At 34.5% G+C, this 21,830-nt stretch overlaps 1 protein-coding gene across 1 annotated transcript in view; it reads right to left on the minus strand.

The window, feature by feature from the left end:
* Positions 1 to 21,830, minus strand: part of ALMS1 (ALMS1, centrosome and basal body associated protein) — a 166,065-nt gene that overhangs the window by 116,211 nt on the left and 28,024 nt on the right. Inside the window, exons 5-11 of the mRNA XM_023529497.1 lie at positions 19,189 to 19,315; positions 15,635 to 15,752; positions 13,822 to 14,441; positions 12,694 to 12,963; positions 12,323 to 12,441; positions 12,069 to 12,218; positions 7,964 to 8,123 (exon numbers count right to left, since the gene is read on the minus strand). Of these exons, the coding sequence (XP_023385265.1) occupies positions 7,964 to 8,123; positions 12,069 to 12,218; positions 12,323 to 12,441; positions 12,694 to 12,963; positions 13,822 to 14,441; positions 15,635 to 15,752; positions 19,189 to 19,315 (1,564 nt within the window). The remainder of the gene's footprint in view (positions 1 to 7,963; positions 8,124 to 12,068; positions 12,219 to 12,322; positions 12,442 to 12,693; positions 12,964 to 13,821; positions 14,442 to 15,634; positions 15,753 to 19,188; positions 19,316 to 21,830) is intronic.

The raw sequence follows: 21,830 nt of genomic DNA on the forward strand, positions 1-21,830 counted from the left end.
GACACAGACAATCCTTTTTATTCACCTCCTCTTCACCCCATTGGTAAAGGAGAGATTCCTGCATGATGGTTATAGTAATGGCCAAACACATGATACCTGACATTGGACAGATAAGATTGAGAGCAGTTTATTAGCCATAATACCCACAACCTATGTGAGGAGGACATTGGGCTATGCAAGACTATATAAGGCTGCAACTGTGAACAGAATGATTAAGTTGGAATGTGGGAGAATGATTTTACAGTAGCAAGAAGATAGGGTGATCCTTGGTTCCCAGAGGTAGATGTAATTCGCTTGTTTGAATAAGTTCACAGGCTGCCAAGGGAGTGAAACCTAATGGGGTTAAGGACCAGGTGGAGTGCAGCTGATCTAGTTAATAGGGAGACAAGCCAGACAGGGAACCTTTACCACTAAGTGAAGGGCCTATCTGGAGAGAGCATGAAAACTTGTGGTTAGGCTTTTTAAGACTCTCCTGATTTCAGATGTCAAGACAGCACATAATACTGAATCTTAATGTCAAGCCTTATACCACAGTATCACCACTCAGGAGCACAGGGTCTTATAGGGAGAAATGAAATGCAACCAAAATAACTAAAATGGTACTATTGAGTACATCAATAGAAATAATGCATATGGTAAAGAGGCAGAACAGAAAGCATTTCTTGGGAGAGGGGCTGTAAAAGAAGAGCACAAGAGCCCTACCTCTACCCAGTCTCCACTTCAAGAGAAGAGTTACACCACACATGGCAGACTAAGAACACTGAGCTACAATCAACCCCATCCCAGCTCACTCACAGGGTGAAGGTTCCACTTCCGACTAGGCCATCCAAGAAGACCAGGGAATACATACGATCCCCACCCAGCACCTTTCTCACAGAAGGGGTATGTTACTCTAAGGGAAGTGAGCCATTGTCCTAGCCCCCGGCTCCAGAGCAGTGTCACAAAGCTTCTACACAAGAGGAGAGTCAAGTTGTAAGAACAGGGAGCTCCACACATCTCCTTAAGACTTACTTTATTTAGAGAAGAGCCTGGGGAAGTTCAAGTCTAAGGACATTGGCAAAAACAATGGCAATCTTGGTGGTGAGCAATAAAGAGGAGGCTGGCAGCTACATGATACCAATAAGATGTACACAAGCTAGATGTCTGAAAGAAAGACCAAGCAAAGAGACAACTAAGCAGAGGGCTGCTGAAGTCCCAGGTATTCTTCTTAAAGAACCTGTGCACAAATTTACTTGCTGATGGGACTCACTCACTCTGAGCTCTAGTGCTGAGGTAGCAGCTCGAAAAGCGCCAGGGACATTAAGGGAGGAACTAAATTGTGTGGCTTCAAGGCAAGAACTGGAGGAGAAGTTTTCTCCTAGACAGAAGTGCAGGTGGACATACTGTTCCTCTGCTGGGCCCTCCCCCTAACCATCCTGCAGATGCAAGAAGGCACTAAGTCTGAGTTTCCATCAATCTGGCCAACACCATTCATGCCACCCTGTTGATTCTCTAAGACCAAGCTCCACCAAACTTTCAGGCCCACCCAAGCTGCTTCCAGTGGCTTTTACATACAAACAGCCTGTCTTGGCTCAGGATGCAGTTTCCTAAAATCTCTCAAAGGTTCACAAACCCCACACATGCAGCATCTGGCCTTGGCATGCCCCATATCTCTTGCTAATGCAGCCTCAAGTCCAGCACTAGTGGCAGCCAGTCTCGGTTCACAGCTTAACTTCTCTCAGGCACCTCTAAGCCCAGCACAAGCAGCAACCATCAGTAAATCACTCTATAGCTCATAACATGTGACCCTGGGCTGGGGACAGGCAGGGGCTGACCTTAGCCTGCACCAGAGCCTCTCCCAAGAGATCCCAGAACCAACACACCTGGTGCACAGCTTCAGCCTACACTAGAACACAATCCAACCACCTCCAGAAATGACTCACTTAGAGGGCAGACTGGGCAGGCACCAGAGCCCTGCTAAAGTGAATCCTATGCCATAGGGTGAGCCCCTGCACAACAGTTCCTCCAATGTAGTCACAGCCAGTCCTCACAGCCAATCATCCTGAGATCCATCCCTCCCATTGACATGCCAACAGCAATCAAGGCTCAACTACAACAGGAGGGCACACACAAGTCACATAAGGGACAACCTGGAGGTACTGACTCAGGTGACTAGGGAGACTGGGCCCCTGGGCCCCACAGGACACCTACTACATAAGGCCACTCTACTAAAACCAGGAGACACAGCAGATCTACCGAATACATAGAAATAAACACAGGGAGGCAACAAAAATGAGTAGACAAAGAGACATGTCCTAAACAAAAGATCAGAACAAAATTCAAGAAAAAGAACTAAACAAAATGGAGCAAGCAATCTACCAGATGCAGAGTTCAAAACACTGGTTATAAGGAGGCTCAATGAACTTAGGGAAAGAGTAGATGAGAACTTTAACAGAGACAGAAAACATAAAAATGGATATACGAAACATAAAAAGGAACCAGTCAGAAATAAATACAATAACTGAAATGGAGACTACATTAGAGGGAATCAACAGAGTAGATAAAAGAGAGAACTGAATCAGTGATTTGGAAGATAAGGCAGCAGAAAACATCCAATCAGAACAGCAAAAAGAAAAAAAAATCCAAAAACATGAGGATAGTTTAAGAGGTCTCTGGGACAACACCAAGTGTGCCAATATTAACATCATAAGGGTACCAGAGGAAGAAGAGAAAGCAAGGAATAGAAAATCTGTTTGAAGAAATAATGACCAAACCAGTATTACAAGAAATGTTAAAGGGACTTCTTTAAGAAAAAAAATACACACATATACACACATACATAATAAAATGACAATAACTACATATCTTTCAACAATTACTTTAAATCTAAATGGATTAAATGCTCCAATAAAAAGAGAGAGTGGCTGAATCAGTAAGAAAACAACACTCATTACATATGCTGCTCACAAGAGACCCACTTCAGATCAAAAGACATACACAGAGTGTCTGAAAGTAAAAAGATGGAAAAAAGATGTTTCATACAAATGGAAATAGAAAAAAAAAAAGGCTGAGGTAGCAATACTTACATCAGGCAAAATAGACCTTAAAACAAAGGCTATAATAAGAGTTGAAGAAAGACCTACGAATTCTACTTCTGGCTATTTATCTGAAGGAACACAAAAAACTAATTCAAAAAGACATATGGATCCCTATGTTCATTTTAGGATTATTTACAATGGCCAAGATATGGAAGCAACCTAAGTGTCCATTGATAGACAAATGGATAAAGATGTAGTATGTATAGACAATGAAATATTACTCAGCCATAAAAAAAGAATGAACTCTTGCCATTTGCAACAACATGGGTGGACAGAGAGGGTATCATGCTAAGTAAAATAAGTCAAAGACAATACCACATGTTTTCACTTACATGTGGAATCTTAAAAAATAAACATACAAAACAGAAACAAACTCATAGATACAGAGAACATTTTGATGGCTACCAGATGGAAGAGAGACTAGGGGAAATAAGTGAAATGGGGGAAGGGATTAAAATGTGCAAACTGCCAGTTAGAAAAATAGCCACAGGGATGTAAAGTACAGCACAGGGAATATAGTCAATAATATTATAATAACTATGTATGGTGTCAGATAGGCACCAGACTTTTAAGTTATATAAATGTTTGATCACTATGTTGTACATTTGAAAGTAATATAATATTGTATGTCAACTGTAACTGAAAAATATTATTTTTAAAAAACTTTCAAAAAAATAAACACTTGCTTTCCCTACTTCTCTAGGCTTCTTTAAAATACATAAAATTATATAATTATAGCAATATAACAATGTACCCTTGGGTTTGTAACATACAGGTGTAATACATACAATAATTGCTAAAAAGGGAAGAAAGAACAGAGCTATACAGGTGTAACATTTCTATCACAGTAGAATAAAGTTAGTATAAATCAGGAGTATATTCTGATAAGATAAATTTTCTAAGCCCCAGGGTAACCACTAAGAATATAAATTTTAAAAATAACTAGAAAATCATTAAAGAACTTAAAATGTTACACTAGAAAATATTAACTTAATGCAATATAAAAGCAGTAAAGCAGAAAAAGAACTAAAAAGATATTAGACATGGAAAACAAAAGTAAACCCAGAAAAGGAAAATTTGATCTTATCAATGACTTTAAATGTGAATGGATTAAACATCAAAAGGCAAAGATTATTAGTCTGCATTTTAAAAAATGATCCAAACTATAAGCTGTTTATAAGAGATGTACTTTAGATTCAAATATACATAAAGGTTGAAAGTGAAGAGATGAAAAAGATATGCCTTACAAACAGCAATCATAAGAGCGAGAGTGAGTATCCGTACTGATATAAGACAAAACTTTAAAACAAAAAAAGTTACTAAAATTAAAGGACAATTTATATCCTCAAAAAAGTCTACTCATCAGGAATATAACATATTATAATATATAAACATAAATGTGTTTAATATCAAATCTCAAAATATATGAAGCAAATGACAGAAAAGAAGGGAGAAACAGACAATTAAACAATGATAATTGGAGATTTCACTACCCTACTTTCAGAAATGGAGAAACTAGGCAGAAGATCAACAAGGATATTGAAGACTGGAACACTACAAATCCACTAGAACTAACAGGAATGTGTAGAACACACCACCTAACAACAGCAGAATGCACATTCTTCTCAAGCACAAACTGGACATTCTACAGAATAAACTATATGCTAGGACATAAAACAAGCCTCAATAAAATTTATAAACTGAAATCATACAAAATACGCATTCTACAAAAAAGAAAAAGAAAAAAGGAATCAAATGAACTCTCTTAATAACCAAAGGAAACTCATGAATTTGTGGAAATTAAGCAATACACTCCCAGATAACCAAGGTCTCAACAACAGAGAAAAATTACAATGGAAATTTGGCAATATTTCAGGTGAATTAAAACAAAACACAATGAACTAAAATTTATGGCATACAGCTAAAACAGTGCTTAAAAATTTATCAGTGTAAACACCCATATTAAAAAGATTTCAAATCAATAACCTAAACTTTCATCTTAAGAAATAGTAAAAAGCACAAACTAAAACTGAAGCAAGTGAAAGCAAGGAAATAATAAAGACTAAAATTGAAATAAATAAAATCAAGATTCAAAAGGTAGAGGGGGAAAATTAGAAAAAGTTAAGAAACCAAAGTTTATTTCTTTGAAAAGACCAACAAAAAAATTGACAAAATTTAGCTAGACTCACAGGGTGGGTAGATGGGGGATGTAGTCTTCCAATTACTAAAACCAGAAAAGAAAGAAGGGGCATTTATTATCAGCCTCACAAAATAAAAAGGGTTATATGGTATTATCAACAAACCAGATAACCTAGCTGGAATGGACAAATACCATGAAAGAAATTATGATAAATGATTCATGAAAAATATAAACTCTCAAAAGACCTATAGAAGGTAAACAGATGAAATTAGTAAAAATAATACCCATCTTTTACAAACTCTTCAAAAAAGTAGAATAGAGAGAGATGCTTCCAACTCTACTTATGACTCTATAACCCTGATACCAAAACCCAACAACAACAAAATCCCAAGAAATCTATACACCAATACCTATTATGACTACAAACACAAAATTCTTCAAAAAAATTACTAGCAAAAGAAACCAGCAACATACCAAAAGGATTATACACCATAACCAAATGGCAAATATAACCACTAATGCACGGTAGGTTCAACACATGAAAATTAATTAATAATGTACCGTACTGTACCATATTATTAGAATAAAGGGGAAAACCATCAGGTCATTATAAAAGATGCGGAAAACATTTGACAAAATAAAATTTAACATCTTTACATAAATATGCTCTAAAAACTACAAATAAAAGGGAACTTCTTCAACCTAATTAAGAGCATCTATAAAAATTCCATTCCTACTTAATGTTAAAAGACTTGATAGCTTTATACAAAGACCAGGACAAGACAAAGATGTCTGTTCTTGCCACATCTATGCAACACTGTATTGGAGGTTCTAATCAAGGCAACTAGGGAAATAAAATATATAAAAGACATCTGTATTGGATAGGAAGAATTAAAACTATCTCTATTTGCAGATGACATGCTCTTAAATAGAAAAATTATTAAAAATACACACAAAATTATTAGAATAAATAAGCAGTGAAGCAAGATTGCAGGCTACAAGATTAACATACAAAAGCCAACTGTATTTCTAAACAGTGGCAATGAATAGTTCAAAAGTGAAATTAAAAATAAATAATTCATTTTACAGTAACACCAAAAGATTAAAATACTTAGAATTTAACAAAGTGCAAGACATAAACTGAAAACTATAAAATACTGTTGAAAGAAATGAAGAATGACTAAAGAAATGGAAAGATATCCCATATTTATTGATCAAAATATTTAATATTAAGATGGCAATATTCCCAAAACTAATCTACAGATTCAATGCAATTTCATACCTGCTACAATAGTCTCCTGACTCCATACTTTAATCCTGCTTTGTTTTCTTACCTTGGTTCCTCCTGCTATTTATTCCTTCCCTCCCTTCTTTCCTCTGTGCTCTTTGAAATCATTGTTTTCAATAAACAACCTTTCTCAAAAATTTTAGACACTACTCCCCAACTTTTTGCCTTAAAAAACTTGATTTTCCTCTTGATAATATTGTTGCCTTTGCAGCCTTCTGAAACATGACTCTGGAAGGAGATATGGAAGTTGGCATTTAACTATCTCTCACAATGATTTCCTTACCATTATTTTCCACCTTCTTCAAATAAACAAACTTAACATCAACAACAACAAAAAACCAAACACAAAAAATCTCTTGGAAACTTAAGCCACAAACAGCTTCAATTCAATCCTCCATCTATCACGTTCTCCTTGCAACTCCCAGTTACTTCCACTCATTGTTTGAAGACTTCAAAGTCTGGAACACAGGCTTTCCCTAAACCCCAAATCCCACATAATCTCAAAATATTTAAATACAGTTAATCAATCCAATTAGCTAGCCTCCAAATCTCAATTTTACTTTATCCCAGTGATCTTTATTCAACTTCTACTATCTAACCCCAGGGCCAAGCAATGGATCTTATCACCCTTCAGACTGATTCTCATTTAAATGTACTACCTTGCTCTGATGAAAATTACCCATTCTTCTAGCTCTCTCAGTAACCCATACCCACTTCATCTATTAAACTTCTGTTCTATTTTCTCCCAGACTAACAACTATCCTGAATTATTTTCTTTCCCTATGCAGGCTGAAAACAATAGCTAATCAACTCTCACTGATTTCTTTCCACTGCTATCCTTCCACCACACCTATCCACTCAACAAATCCCTCAACCACAGATCAATCCTGTAATTGATCTTCATTTCTGAGTTTTAGTAAAGAAAAATCAGAGATGCTATACAGGCCAACAACGTTATAAAATCATCTCCAACCTAAGATAACTTCTCAGCCAATCCTTTTGCTTGTCCGTGGTTAGCTCCATCCCCTATTCACTTCAACATAAATTCTGAGCCTTCATCAAGCTTCCCTCCTCTAACCCCCTAACACCTCCACCAGTCCCCACCTCCCACAGCAGATGATCTTGCTTTCTACCACAATACTGAGCTCTCAATTTCCTCTCTACAAACTCATTTGCATCCACTCTCACCCTCTTGTATTCAATTAATTTATATTTCCCTTTGAGTCACAGGAAGGAATATCGAAACAAGCTGACTCCTCCATGTAATTCAGTTCTAAATACTGTCATGAAGAATGCAATGAAAAATGAAATGATTCATCTTATAGAAGACCTGGGCATTTATAAGTATACCTAATCCAAAGTTAACATTATTGCAGGAATTCAAAAATAAATTAGCCACAGCAAGATATTTTTAACAAGCTAGCCATAAGGACACTTAATACCTCCTTCTCTACGTACCTGCTAAATGTATAAAAGTCTCTGGCATAATCTCAGGAGATACCCTCAACATTCTGAGATCTGAAGAGTGATATTCAAACTCTCTGGTTGGCTCATGAGGAACAAATGGAGGCAATGCAGATGAAAAAGACTGATTAATGTCCATATTAGAATGACCTACCTATGAAAGATGAAAAATGAAAAAAATAAGATTAATTTTAGAGTTCATCAGCTAAAAAACAAAGCTAATTTTTATGAAAATAAATACTAAGCAGTTATACTAGTTCCTTAAGATTATATTCTCAATCCTCCTGAAGTCATATACAGGTCATATCTTGCTTGGTCAATTCCAAGAAGGCTCTACAAATTATTCTGAGGGTCTGGAAGTCTGCCTGTATTGAATATTAAAACAGGGGGCCTAGGCGTGTTCTGTTACTCAGAGTTTGCTCCTTATAATAATATGATCACTGCAGGATTTGAACTATGGTACAAGGATTTTATTTGTTTATTTTTGAGAAGGAGAGGTATATTGTGGAAAGGAAAGAGAAAATAACAGGAATATTTTCAAGAAATCCACAAATGTTTCGAAGAAAAATAAAAGCATCAAAAACCTGATCAGTTACCAAAAAACAAAAGTCCTCAAATTTCTTGAAACTAAAGTAGCAGGAAATATAAACTGATAGTGAAGTAAAGGTTAAATGCTAAAAAAGAAGTTCCTAAAGTTTCATCAGATCCCAAAAAGTCCTTGATAGGAAAGAAATTAGAAACCATTATTGGTGATGTTAGAACATAAACGTACACAACTTCTCAGTTTTAGGTTTCTTTATTTTCCTAAAAAGGTTATTCAGTGATGACCTCTCAGGAGGGAGTCTAAAATTATATGTACATAAGCATGAATTTTTCTACCCTCTTTATCAAGGTTTTTTCAATATGAAGTAATGAACATTCTTAGGAAGCTGGTAGGGTATGGAAATAAATATTCTACTACTCCTGCCCATATAGGTTTCTCCAGACCAGTGATTCTTAATTGAGGGAGATTCTGCATCCACCCACCTCTCTCTTACCAAGGAACACCTGGCAAGGCCTGGAGACATTTTTCACTGTCATAACTTTAGGGAAGATGCTACTGGCATCTAGTGAGTAGAAGCCAGAGATGTTGCTAAACATCCTAAAATGCACAGAACAGCCCCACGTGACAAAGAATTTATCTAACCATAAGTGACAACAGTGCAGAGGAACCCTGCTCTAAACATAGCACAAAGTTCTTGGTTTTCAATTCTTCCACTCCTAAAGGAGATTTTTTTGAAGTATAGCTCATTAACATATAATATCATATATATGATACTTAAGTGTGTGCATATGTGTGTTTAATTTGAAGAAAACAGTTCCATTCCAATCTTGATTTCAATAAAATTTCATTATATTAAAGCTTCAAAATACATACAAAGATAGAGTACGTAAAACAAAAGAAAATGTAGAATGAAAAAGATGAGAAGTATTTATTTAAGAGATCAGCAGATCTTCATTACTAACTGAAAATGGAAGGAATCAGGGGGGGGAAAATCAAAGATTGGTTCATCTCCCAGTTTTAATCAATATGAAGAATTAAAAACTGTGAACAAAGAAACCAAGAAATGCTTACACCTCTAAAGAACTGAGAAAATCTACAAGTCAGTCTGATTTTAGGAAAAAGATGCTATTTTGATATAAGCAAGTTGAATTTGAGGTGATTGGAATGTTCACAAGAAAATTTCATGCATGACAGCATATAGGTCTATTAGGGTCTAAAACCAGAGATATTAACCATCCACACAGAGAAAAGCATTTAAAACTTGAAAGGAAAATAGGTCAGGGGTGGGGAGGGGGGGGAAGGCAACTAAACAAAGAGAAAATAAATCTAAGGAGTAAACAATTAATATTTAGAGTTACATGACCAAAATAAGGGATACTGAAACAGTATTTTATCACAGAGGCTAAAAGAATGTAATATGCTGCTACTAGAAACAAGAAAGAAAGAAAATAATGATAAAGAATAGGAAACCACTGGTGAGTGTCTAGTAGTCTAGTTTCAGTGAAGTGAAAAGAAGTATCAGCCAGTCACTATATAAATGCTACATAGAAGAAACCAAGGCATTTCAAGCCCTCTGAGAGCAAGCTGAGGCACATGGGAAGATTAGTGCCATATCTGACTCCTTGCTTCCCTAATACTGGCATTATGTAACTCCCAGACCATAGAATAGAGCTAAGAATGAAGAACACAGGGAACAGCATCCTCCCTAGACTGAAAAAAATATACTTAAGGCTATAGTTAAGGGCAAATAAAATTTGGAATGTGGTCAGAGTTAATCTCAGCATGTCATTATTAACTGAATATATATCTTCATTTCTTTAAATATAGTCTATTTATATGAAAAAGTTGATGCAAATTACAAAAGTAGTACTATAAAAAATATTGGAAACTCTAAGTTTAAAATTGATCATATTTTGTCACTCTTATTGAAGTTGACTTCAAAACCTTCATTCTTGCCAAAAAATTCCAAAGCTTAGCCTTGGTTTCACTAAAGAATAGCTAAATACAAATTAGTAGTTGAGAGAGGGTCATGGGAATGGGAAGCACGGCATAGGGAATGCAGACAGTAGTAAGGTAATGGCTATGTGTAGAGCCAGAGGGAAGACAGAATAATCAGGGGGATCATTTCATAACCTATTTAAAGGTATAACCAATGTATTGTAACAAACAAACAAACAAACAAACAAAAAGAATAGCTAAACAGGGAGGCAGTTTATGGCATAGTGCTTAAGTACACAGATAAGGTTAGTTTCAAATACTAGTTCCCTACTTGCTAAATGATCACAAGCAAGTTCCCTAACCCTCTAAGCATTAATTGTAAAATGGAGATGATAATAATCCTACCTGACAGGATTGATGAAACGACTAAACAAATTGATGTAAGTAAAACTTAGCATTGTATTTTAACAGAGTGTTAGCTATCATTTTCATCCCCACTGTTATTAGATTGAATATTAGAACCGAACAAGGCCTACTTTAGAATGTTGAAGATAATAAAACCTAACAATTCTCTATATTAAAATTCTTTTCAAATTCAACAAATTATAAATAAAAGGAGAAGTTCATCAAAATATCTTTATTCATTTCCTCTTGCCAACTGTCTTAACATAAAAGTCTAAATATGGTTTCAACCCAAAGTCGTTTTCCAATAACATACTAATCTTATACATGGGAAAACAGGAAAAGGAAAGTAACATTAAGTATACCATATATATTATCTAACTGAATTCAATGACTAATAGGATATAAGGATATATTATAAAGAAGTGGGACCCAGGTTGGAACTTATAGTATCAGACAAAAACGAATGGGCAATGGAACCAGAGGAACATTAAAGCCAAGGGACTCAAGGATTCAGGAAAATAAAGTCTTGTATAAAAGAAAGGTTGACAAAGAATTTTTCTAACGCCCCAAAGTTATAATTTTCTAGTACACACACAATGATGATGATAAAATAGAGAGAGAAAGGGAATGTAATAATACGTTATATAGTGCTCATTTAGGAAGAGGGTAGTTTTCTTTGGGAACACTGACTAGTTTGAACATTAAGCACCTCAGTATCCTTTCCTAGGAAACACAGTTCTTATCATTTTCAAAATACCTCTGAAGTCAAATCTTTAATGAGCTTCTAAGAAGAAATACTTGAATACTTCCGGGGCCTATTCCAAGGCTTGTACGTTGAAGGCAGGAGGGGGGAGAAAAGCACAAATCAAAGCTTCCATGAATTAATCTAATCTTAACACTGTCCCAAAGGTTCTTGCTGGCACAACTTGCAAGAGTTGGGATGCCTCAAGATGAAAGATCTGGGAGCTCCAAAGGATGGCCTTTTCCAAAACACCACTGAACACGCTAAGTCTTACAGTCTACAAAACACAAATATTTCTTTTATGCCAATCTCTAACAAATTAATGGATCTTAATTCTACATATCATATGAAGACCAGATTACAAGTCACAAATAGGTATTAGACGATAGAAATGGGTACTCTTATCCCCATTTTTCAACTAAAATATTTCTCTCTCAATCCCATTAGAAATGTCAAATGGAAAAACTTACAAGCTCTTCAAAACTGCTCTCTTCTTTGGATGGTAGATGTAAATCAGACTGCCACTGCAGGGAGCTGTCACAAATATCTAGATCATCAAGCAAATTTTCGAAGCCTGCTAGCTCAATGCACTCATCAGTCAAGTCACTTTGGTCACATACCTGGGAAATAGTTAGGTAAAATAAAAACAAATAACAATACCATTTCCTGAAACAATACAGGAAAAGACCATGTTTCCCCCAACTATCAGTTTACTATGTCTCACCTCTCTTTGTAGTTCGGCAACTCTTTTACTGCACACAACAGCATTTTCATCTAGGCTACAGCATTCAGTATCATCACCCAGAGTAAAGATGTCAGATTCAGCCTTCCCCTGGAGGCCTTCTACAAAATAGGAGTCATTTTGCATAATTGTATGTATCGTAAAACTGGACTTGGCTCCCATAGGCCGAGGAATTTCACCTAGGCCTAGATCAGCTTTCAGAAATTTCTCTTGGCCAACTGCAATTAATGATGCATTGCTAGTCATTGGTAAAGCACCTTATGACTTTGCATCATATGCCAAGTTTGCTGAAAAGCTACTTTCTACAGCTGCAGATGGACCTTCAATGACATGACTAGAATTTACATTCTTACCCAAAATATAGTCTGAGGAATTTGCAACTTCTTCAAAGGGTTGCTGCTTTAAATCTTGTAAAAAATCCGAAGTTGATACTTTCAGTGGATAAATAATGTCTGAAGATTCTACCCTCTCTGCAAGGTCAAGAGCAGGAACAGACTTTATCTTCCCAATAGGAAGAAATGGTTCACTGTCCATATCACACTGAAACAAAGCTGACTGCGTTTTGCAAAGACCAGCAACCTGGCTGTGAGATTTTTCACTTAAAGAAGCAGATGACTTAGGCTCTGGAATAAAAGAAGGTGGCTTAATGAACATTTCCTGAGGAGCACTGGGGAGTGATTTTAAATTAGGATGCCAGTACAGGGAGCTAATATCATCTTTTTTATGCAACAATGATTTTGAAGCTGCTGGTTCAAACACCCCAGGAGTAGAGTGGCAGCGTGGATGACTAGCCTTACCAAATAAAGAGGTTTTATCATTACAACTTAATAAGGAAAGCTCTGAATTTTTTGGTTCACTTTGTTGGCTGTCATTTGTAAAAGATTTATTGATGTCAGTTTGGATTTCATTTACTATCCTCTCTTTCCTGGAAGGTTCAATAGAGGCAATAACTGCCTCAAAGGCTACACGACCAGTAGCATCAACATTTTTCCCACCAAAAGCAGAACTTGTCTTTTGGTTTCTTTCCTCTCAAAAATACAGTTGTTCTGATGTCTCATCCAAGTTGGATCTAACAGTCTGAAGAAGACCACCAGAAGCCTCTACAGTAGAGGCTTCATGTCCCCTGGAGAGTATTTGTGTTTCTGAAACTTTTACAGAATTATCAGGAACAATAACATTCTCAACACACTGTATTTCTGAAGATGTGGGATGCGCCTCTGAAAATACTAAAGTACTGCTATTCTCCTTTAGCTCAAAACATTGAGAAAATTCTTTCCCCAGACCGTCTTCATTTCTTTCATAATCTTCCAAAGAATCCATCTTTTGTTTCACCTCATTCTCAGCTGGAGGCCTTAAATAAACACTTTCAAAGTAATGACTATCAGACATTTTTTTTTCCAACAAGCAATACAAGAAAGAACATGACATTTTATTATTAAAATGAGGACCAACTTCATGCGGAAAAAAAACACGGTCCTTACCGATTAAACATGTTCCTGGATGATATGAAACTCCCTGTTTGCTCCATGGCATACATGAAATAGGGGTGCTAAAACTGTCACTTCCCTCAGGAATTTTATTTTTATCAGTTGTGTCAGATGAATCTGAACAAGGATCATGGTCCTCTCTGGTTAAATAGTTTTCTGATTGCTGTAAAAATTCCTGTTTCCAATACTGCACATACGAACAAGCAACAACAAAAGTGTCACTTTCTTTAGGAGTTACGCATTCATCACTTGTATCAGATGAAGTTGAAAAGGAAACTTGATCTTTATCAGCTAAGTCAGTTTCTGGCTCCTGTGTAACTTCTTGTGTCTTCCATGACATATATGAACAAAGAGCATAACTATCAGAGTCTTTGGGGGTTTTCAGTTCATCAACTGTATCAGATGAAATAGTCTCCTCTTTGGTTCCTTGTTCAGGAGGTAAAAAAGAGCTCTGAGACTCTACAGCTGAACTACCTATAAGTGGGTGCTGAGATACACTAAAGCGACTGTTACCTAAATCTGAAGCTACTTCCGAGGCTGCCTGGAATAAAGCTTCACTAACTTCAGACGGTCGAGAAAACCACTCGGTATCTTCAGACTTACCAGGAATTCCCCTGAAAATATACAGTTAAAAATAAGTAAATTACACATTTTAAAAAATTATTTTTTTAACATGAAAAAACACTTAAGCTGTTATGTCACTGATATCAGGGTTATTTGAAAAGCGTGTTCTAATAAAAACAAAGTTCTAATTTCAAATTCCTTTAAGGTGACTAATGACTAAACAAGGCAAATTGTTTATAAACAAAGGTGAACCACCATCCTATGACTGGTATTTTCTCAGGCTTCCCCTAAAACAATATTGCCAAAAAACATAAATATTTTCATACTGACCAAAAAATATTATTCTTTAAAGAAAAATTCAAACTTTACTAATTAAAATGTTTATGACCTACCATAATTTAAAATCTACTTAACCTGCATTAATTCTTTTCTTAGTCATTTATTATGCTTTTTTAAAATTTATTATGCTCTTGAAAACCACGTAAGAAGTGATCTACTCCCAAAAATAAAACAGTAACTTCAACATACAAAACATTTGTCATAAGAGTAATTGTAAAATGATAAAGTAATACAAAGCAGAAGGGCAGAGATTTTTACTAGGTAAACATCTGTAGTTTTAAATATAAGGTTTCTTTTTTTTTTTAGTTCTAAAATAAAACATTTTTGGATAATTTCAAATGTTGGAGAGAATTCCAGACTTGTCTCCCATATGACTATTCTAAGGGTATTAGTTTGAAATAACTATTAATTTGGACTTCATCTGTTAAAAAAATCTTATTACTTCATATTCACACCTCTTATAAGGTAAGGAAAGATACCTAGGCTCATTCAATATCAGCTGACCAAAAAGAGAGTGCCAAACAAGTTAAGTGACTATGAAATAAATGTTTTTTACAAAATGGGGGTGGGCTGATGGGACGCAAAAGGAGAAATATATAAAAAAGAAAAATCCGGTGTGCCTTCTAAATTAAAATATACCAGAAATGCTAGAATATATTAGAAATTATTTTAAAATAAACTATAGTAAGTTGGCTCATTTTTACATATATATTACTATGACAGATTGATATGCATCATGTCTTAACTTAGGCCTTTGCTACCTTCAGAGTGTGTTCTGAGATTATCTAACCTCCATCCCAAAGTCTCACCTTAGGCTGAAGTCATTACTATTAGTAACAACCAAGAACAAGAAAAGGAAGAGTAGAAAAGGTTACATGCAAACAGAAAAAATAAACCATCCTACCTCAGAGGTGCAAAATCTAGTTCACTTTCATGAAATAAGGAATCAGGCCCAAACTCTTGATCTTGTGTCAAACATGTCAGCAAAGGCAAATCAGGAGAAGCAAAACTGTCTTGTATGACTGCAAAGTTTCAAATATGAAAATATTGAGAATGCTGAAAATTAACTGTTTAGTTCAGCCACGTAATACTTTAAAGAACCTAAATATGCCACCATCTGGAAGTTTCTACAAGCTTTAATATGCTAACATACTAATGAGCAGCAGCAACTACCATTTACTGATAGCCTGACTAGGTCCAAGCCCTAAACATATAATATTTCATTCAATCCCATGACAATCTTGAAGGATGGGTGGGTATTATTAAATCCATTTTATAGGAGAGGAAACATGACTACAAAACTTAAGGAATATTAAATAATTTGTCTATATTCAATAGCCTAAGTGCCAGAGTAAGATCTGAACCTAAACATTAACTTTTTAGCAAGTGCTTTTAGCCATATGAGTGATTTTTTCCGTCTTATATCAAAGTGTGGTCCACAGGCTCCTGGGAATCCCTAAGACATTCTTAGGAGGTGCCGAGGGTCCCAACTATACTCAAAATAATATTAAAATATCATACGCCTTACTCATTCTCTCACAAGGGTATACTAGAATTTTCCAGAAGCAACACCATGTATGATATTGAATGCAGAAGCAGGTATCAGAAACTACTTGTTTTCTATTAAGTCAGATGTCAGAGTTTTTTAAGTAAAAGAATGTTACTCTTCTAAATATTTTGTTTTGTAATATGTTTTTCTAAAAAGCTATATAATTTATGATAAATACAATGAAGTTATGTTTAATGAGTTAATAATCTTTTATAAAATGGTGAGTTTTAATTTCTACGATAGAACACCAATAACCCACATTAAACAAAATGTCTTTAGAGTCTTCAGTAACTTTAAAGTGTGAAAAGTAGTCCTGTGACGAAAAAGTTTGAGAACTGCAGACTTAAAGGAAAAATATTCTTAATTCCTGAATGCCAACTTAAATAATTCTTATTATAATGCCCTTAAATACGTACAGACTAGGTATAAACTCCTTATTACTTATAAGATTTATACAACTACAAAACAAAAAATTAAATATTAATAGAAACAAAACTATACAACCAACAGCATCCTATTTAATATTAATTCAACTAGATAGGTGATATTTTGCTAAAACTAAATGGTTCTTTCAATATGAATGTACTACTGTTGCTACAATTTACTTTCTTGGTTTCAGAATACCTATAACACTGTACACCTTCCCTATCATAACCATGACATTTTTGTTTTAATCTTTGGTCTGTCTGCTTCCCACCTAGATTAAAAACTCCATGTCTGCTTTATTCACAGCTGTATCTTAGTGCCTAGCAAAGTACCTGCTTCACTTAGTAGGCACTCAAAATAGAATTATTATTATTTATTTACTGAATGAATTAAAAATGAGAAACCTATTCCACCAAGGACCAATTGGTATGGTTCCTCTTTGGCCTTGGCTTACAGACTCAGTCTTAAAACTTCACTACCTTCATTTTATAAGCTTGATAAGTCACCCCTCTAAGAATCATTAAGGTTTTTCAACAAAGAGCCGGCATTTCCTCATATATAGATACTGTTGATAGCTTGGATCACTGTTTTTTTAGAGAACTAACCTTTCCAGCACCGGTTTTCATTATGACATTTGCCACTACTGAGACTAATATACCCCGCAATGACTATATTTATGCATAACATGAATGAACACAGCAATGATGAAATTTCCTGGCTCATCAGATCCAGGGATCTGTTCTAATAATTAAAAATATTCTGTTTTATCTGTAGTAAATGAGAAGCTGGTGTTAAAAAGCTTTACATTAGAAAACATTTGAGAAGCTCAAATATACACGCTCTCCTACCCAATGCTAAAATTCTATTATTAGAGAAATTTACTTGATAGTTTGCCATGACATAAGTTCACTTTTTTTTGTTGGTATATAGCCTTTCCACTACTAAATGACTCTATTAGAAAGTTCTTTCTTATATCGACTTTAAAATAGCCTCTCTATTAAGTTATGTATTCTCATTTTAACCTCTAAACTAGGAATTAGAAAACAGTTTTTTTATAAAAGGCCAGGTAGTAAATATTTTAGGCTTTCTTGGTCATATATGGTCTCAGTCACATATACTTTTTTTTGGTTTTTACAATCTTTTAAAAATGCAAAACCCATTCTTAGCTCATATAAAATCAGGCTTTGGCCCGTGGTCTGCAGTTTGCACATCCTGCTATAAACCATTAAAATACTTATATATGGTACTGTCATTTTCTTTTTACTGGCTTGTCTTCCCAAAAGATGATGTAGCTTTCATCTATATATCCCTAACATCAAACACAGAAAAGGTACTTAGGTATCTGTTAAATAAATGAATAAATGAAAATAAGTTGCTCTCTCTTTAGCATGACAGCCCTTTAAATACTTGATCAGAGCAAAGTATCTCCTCTCACAAAAGAACATTAATGTTGTCAACAACTTTCTTAAAATGTGAAACTAAAACTGACTCTGATGATCCACATCACAGAAAACACTGCACTGATATTTTGATTTGGATAGCATTAGGTTACATTTGAAAATAATTAGAATTAATTCCTATTCATGCTCCCCTAAAATATTCTGACAAAACAACCTCATGGCTGAATCCCATTCCTCTGACAAAAGCTAATTCTAAAATGTGTTCTGTTTTTGTTTTTCAAATATTTGGGGAAAAAAATCTGAAGGAAAAATAAAATATTTGTCCAAATTATAATTCAGATATGAAAAAATTTCAATTATCATATTGGTTTAGCATTCTTACATACCAGCAATGATCCAAAGTGTTAACAGTACAATTCTATCTCCTACTTTGATGATTTGAAACGTATTTAAACTTTACCTTTTATAAAGAGCTAATAAATCAGTTCTATACTAAGCAGAGGAAAGCACTAAGATCTACCTCAGACAAGTCATTTAACCTCTTTATCTCAATTTTTGGGTCTGAAAACTGAGAATAATAACATATACCTTAACTAATTCTAAGAATCTAATGAGGTAAGCATTAACATTTGTTTTTTATTTGTATTTTAAGGATCATGGAGTCTCCATTGCTGAGTAGTCAAAAGATATATGGTTTACCCCAAGTAAAACCTCCACAAAATCAGGACGGAGGATGCATATCCACTAGAGAGGAAATCATCACCTTTCTGCCTTCCATGAGCAATAGAATATGATTAAATGAAGGGCAAGTGCACATTTAACATAACTACATCAGCTGGCCTGTGTGGAAAACTAGAAATAAGCTAATACCTGTGAGTATGGCTCTACAGAGCTCAACTCAAGAAAAGATTTAGATGCAGGACTTGCAGTTCCCCAAAAGTGTTCCATAAATGTGAAGTATTACTACTAGTTTTTTTTTTTTTTTTAAAAAAAAAAAAAAAAAAGAGGCATTACCTAGCAATGGAGAACATAAGAGATCTCTGTTGGGCTCCTTTACTTGATTTTCTGATTGGGTCAATATACCTTCCTCCACAGAGGGGGAGTCTGTCACTTCTGTCCTTTCCTTTCTCACATTAAACCTGGTCTGAGTTGTATCCAAGGTGTGAGAAGAGTCGATTTCTTGAGGAAGAAAATGCCAAGATTCTGTTCTCTAAAACAATAATTTTGAAGGAAAATATGCTAAGTTATTAACTGAATTAACATACATTAACATTTAGATTAAAATGTCCACTCATGCATCATATAGCTTCCTATTTGATGACATTCTCATCAAAGTTTATAAAAGGAAAGCTGTTCTGTTTTTCACAATGTTAACTATATATTTGACCTTCCCATTACTACCCATTCTTTAACAGTTCTCATCATTAAAACAATAAATTTGGTTCTACGTGAAATCTTACAATTACAATAAAACTAAAAAAAAAAAAATTTCCACACTCAAAGCTACAATATTCTCTACATGTGACCACTATACTTAATTCTTATTAGCTATACTAGTTTCTAGTGGACTCTTTGCTCCTTTCAATATGTAACATTATCATATCCATGAATAGTGACACATTTGTCTCTTTGAAATGCTTACTCTTACATTAGTGGCATGATTCACAGCAATGCTTCTAAAAATACTTATGGGAAGCATCAGTTTTTCCTACATCTAATTCATCACAGAAAGACATTTTATTAAAATACTAATAAAAAATAACAAGTAAATTAAAATAAATAAATAAAAATGACAAGCTAACTAGAAAAATGAAATTTAAAAGATATATAAGCCCAAATATAAAACACAAGCCTAAATGTCTCATTTCTAGTTCATAAAACCACTCTGTCAAAATGCTATAAAGTTTCTAAATATTTCCGCTCAATTCTTGTACTTATCTCTTTAGAGACCAGTAACAAGAAATTAATGAACTGGCACCAATCCACAGACTACACTAAGTAGCAATGTTAAATTAAAGTTGAACTAAATACTGATGATAACATTTTTTTATAAGGCATTTTCTTTCTAAATTTGGTATTACTTAATAATTAAGAAAATGATTCCTATCATGCTATGAAAGTATTCTTTTATTTTCACATTGAATTAATGTGACTAGGACGAGCACTACATTTGATCAAACTACATAACATCTTTTTTCCCAATTAAATCTCGAAGTATAGCAATAGATGTCTTTATATTGCAACATCTTCTGATTTCTTATTTGATAGTGGTAGGTTAGACTTTTAATCATATTCAATATCACAGTCTTTAACATTTTCAGTCATATATAGTCATAAGATTAACCAGCATTTTTTCTTTTTAAAAAAATTTTTATTCAACTTATTTAAACTAAAAGAAAAAACAGTTCACCCATTTCTCCCACCCCCTGGAATCACCCATCTGTTCTCTGTATCTAGGGCTTCGTTTTTTGTTATTGTTTTAGAGTCCACATATGAGAGAGATCATACAGTATTTGTCTTTCTGTGTCCCACTTATTTCATTTAGCATAATGTCCTCAAGATCCATCCATGTTGTCACTAATTGCAAGATTTTATCCTTTGTATGACATATACAACATTTTCTTTATCCATTCATCCAACGATAGACACTTAGGTTGTTTGCACATCTTGACTATAGTAAATAAAACTGCAGTGAAAATGGGGGTACATATATCTTCAAGTTAGTATTTTCATTTTCTTTGGATAAATACCCAGAAGAGAAATTGCTGGATCATATGGTAATTTTATTTTTAATTTTTAGAGGAATCTCCATACTGTTTTCCATAGTAACTGTACCAATTTACATTTCCACCAAGAGGGTACAAGGATTTCCTTTTCTCTGCATCCTTACCAATACTTATTATTTCTTGTCTTTTTGATAATAGCTATTCAAACAGGTCTGAGATAGTATCTCATTATGGTTTTGATTTTCATTTTTCCCTGACGATTAATGATGCTATCTTTTCATGTACCTGTTGGCCATCTGTATGCCTTTGGAAAAATGTCTATTCAGACCATCTGCCCATTTTCTAAGTAGATTATTTGGTTTTTCCTATTGAGTTATATATGAGTTATTTATATATTTTGGATATTAAGCCTTTTTCAGATATTCAACTTGCAAATATTCTTTCCACTGGTTTTCTTGGGTTTCTTTTGCTGTAGAGAAGCTTTCCAGTTTAATGTAGTCACACTCATTTTTTTTCTTTTGTTGCTTTTGCTTTTAATGTCAGATTCAAAAAATCATAGCCAAGGTCTATGTCAAAGGGCTTACTGCTTATGTTTTCTTCTAGGAGTTATATAGTTTCAGGTCTTACCTTAAAATCTTTAACCCATTTTGAGTTAATTTTTATGTACAGTATAAGACAATGGTTCAATTTCATTCTTTTGCATGTGGCTGTCCTGCTTTTCTAACACTATTGAAGAGACTGTCCTTTTCCTATTGTATATTCTTGGCTCCTTTGTTGTAAATTGACCATGTATGCGTGGGTTTATTTCTGGGCTCTCTGTTCTGTTCCACTGATCTATGTGTCTGTTTTTATGCGAATACCATACTGTCTGATTATTATAACTTTGAAATATAGTTTGAAATCAGGAAGCACGATGCTTCCAGCTTTGTTCTTTCTCAAGATTGCTTTTCCAATTAGTCTTCTGTAGTTCCATACAAATTTGGAGATTTTTTTTGTTCA

The sequence above is a fragment of the Pteropus vampyrus genome, unplaced genomic scaffold (assembly GCF_000151845.1).
Source record: "Pteropus vampyrus isolate Shadow unplaced genomic scaffold, Pvam_2.0 Scaffold37, whole genome shotgun sequence".
Lineage (NCBI taxonomy): Eukaryota > Metazoa > Chordata > Mammalia > Chiroptera > Pteropodidae > Pteropus > Pteropus vampyrus.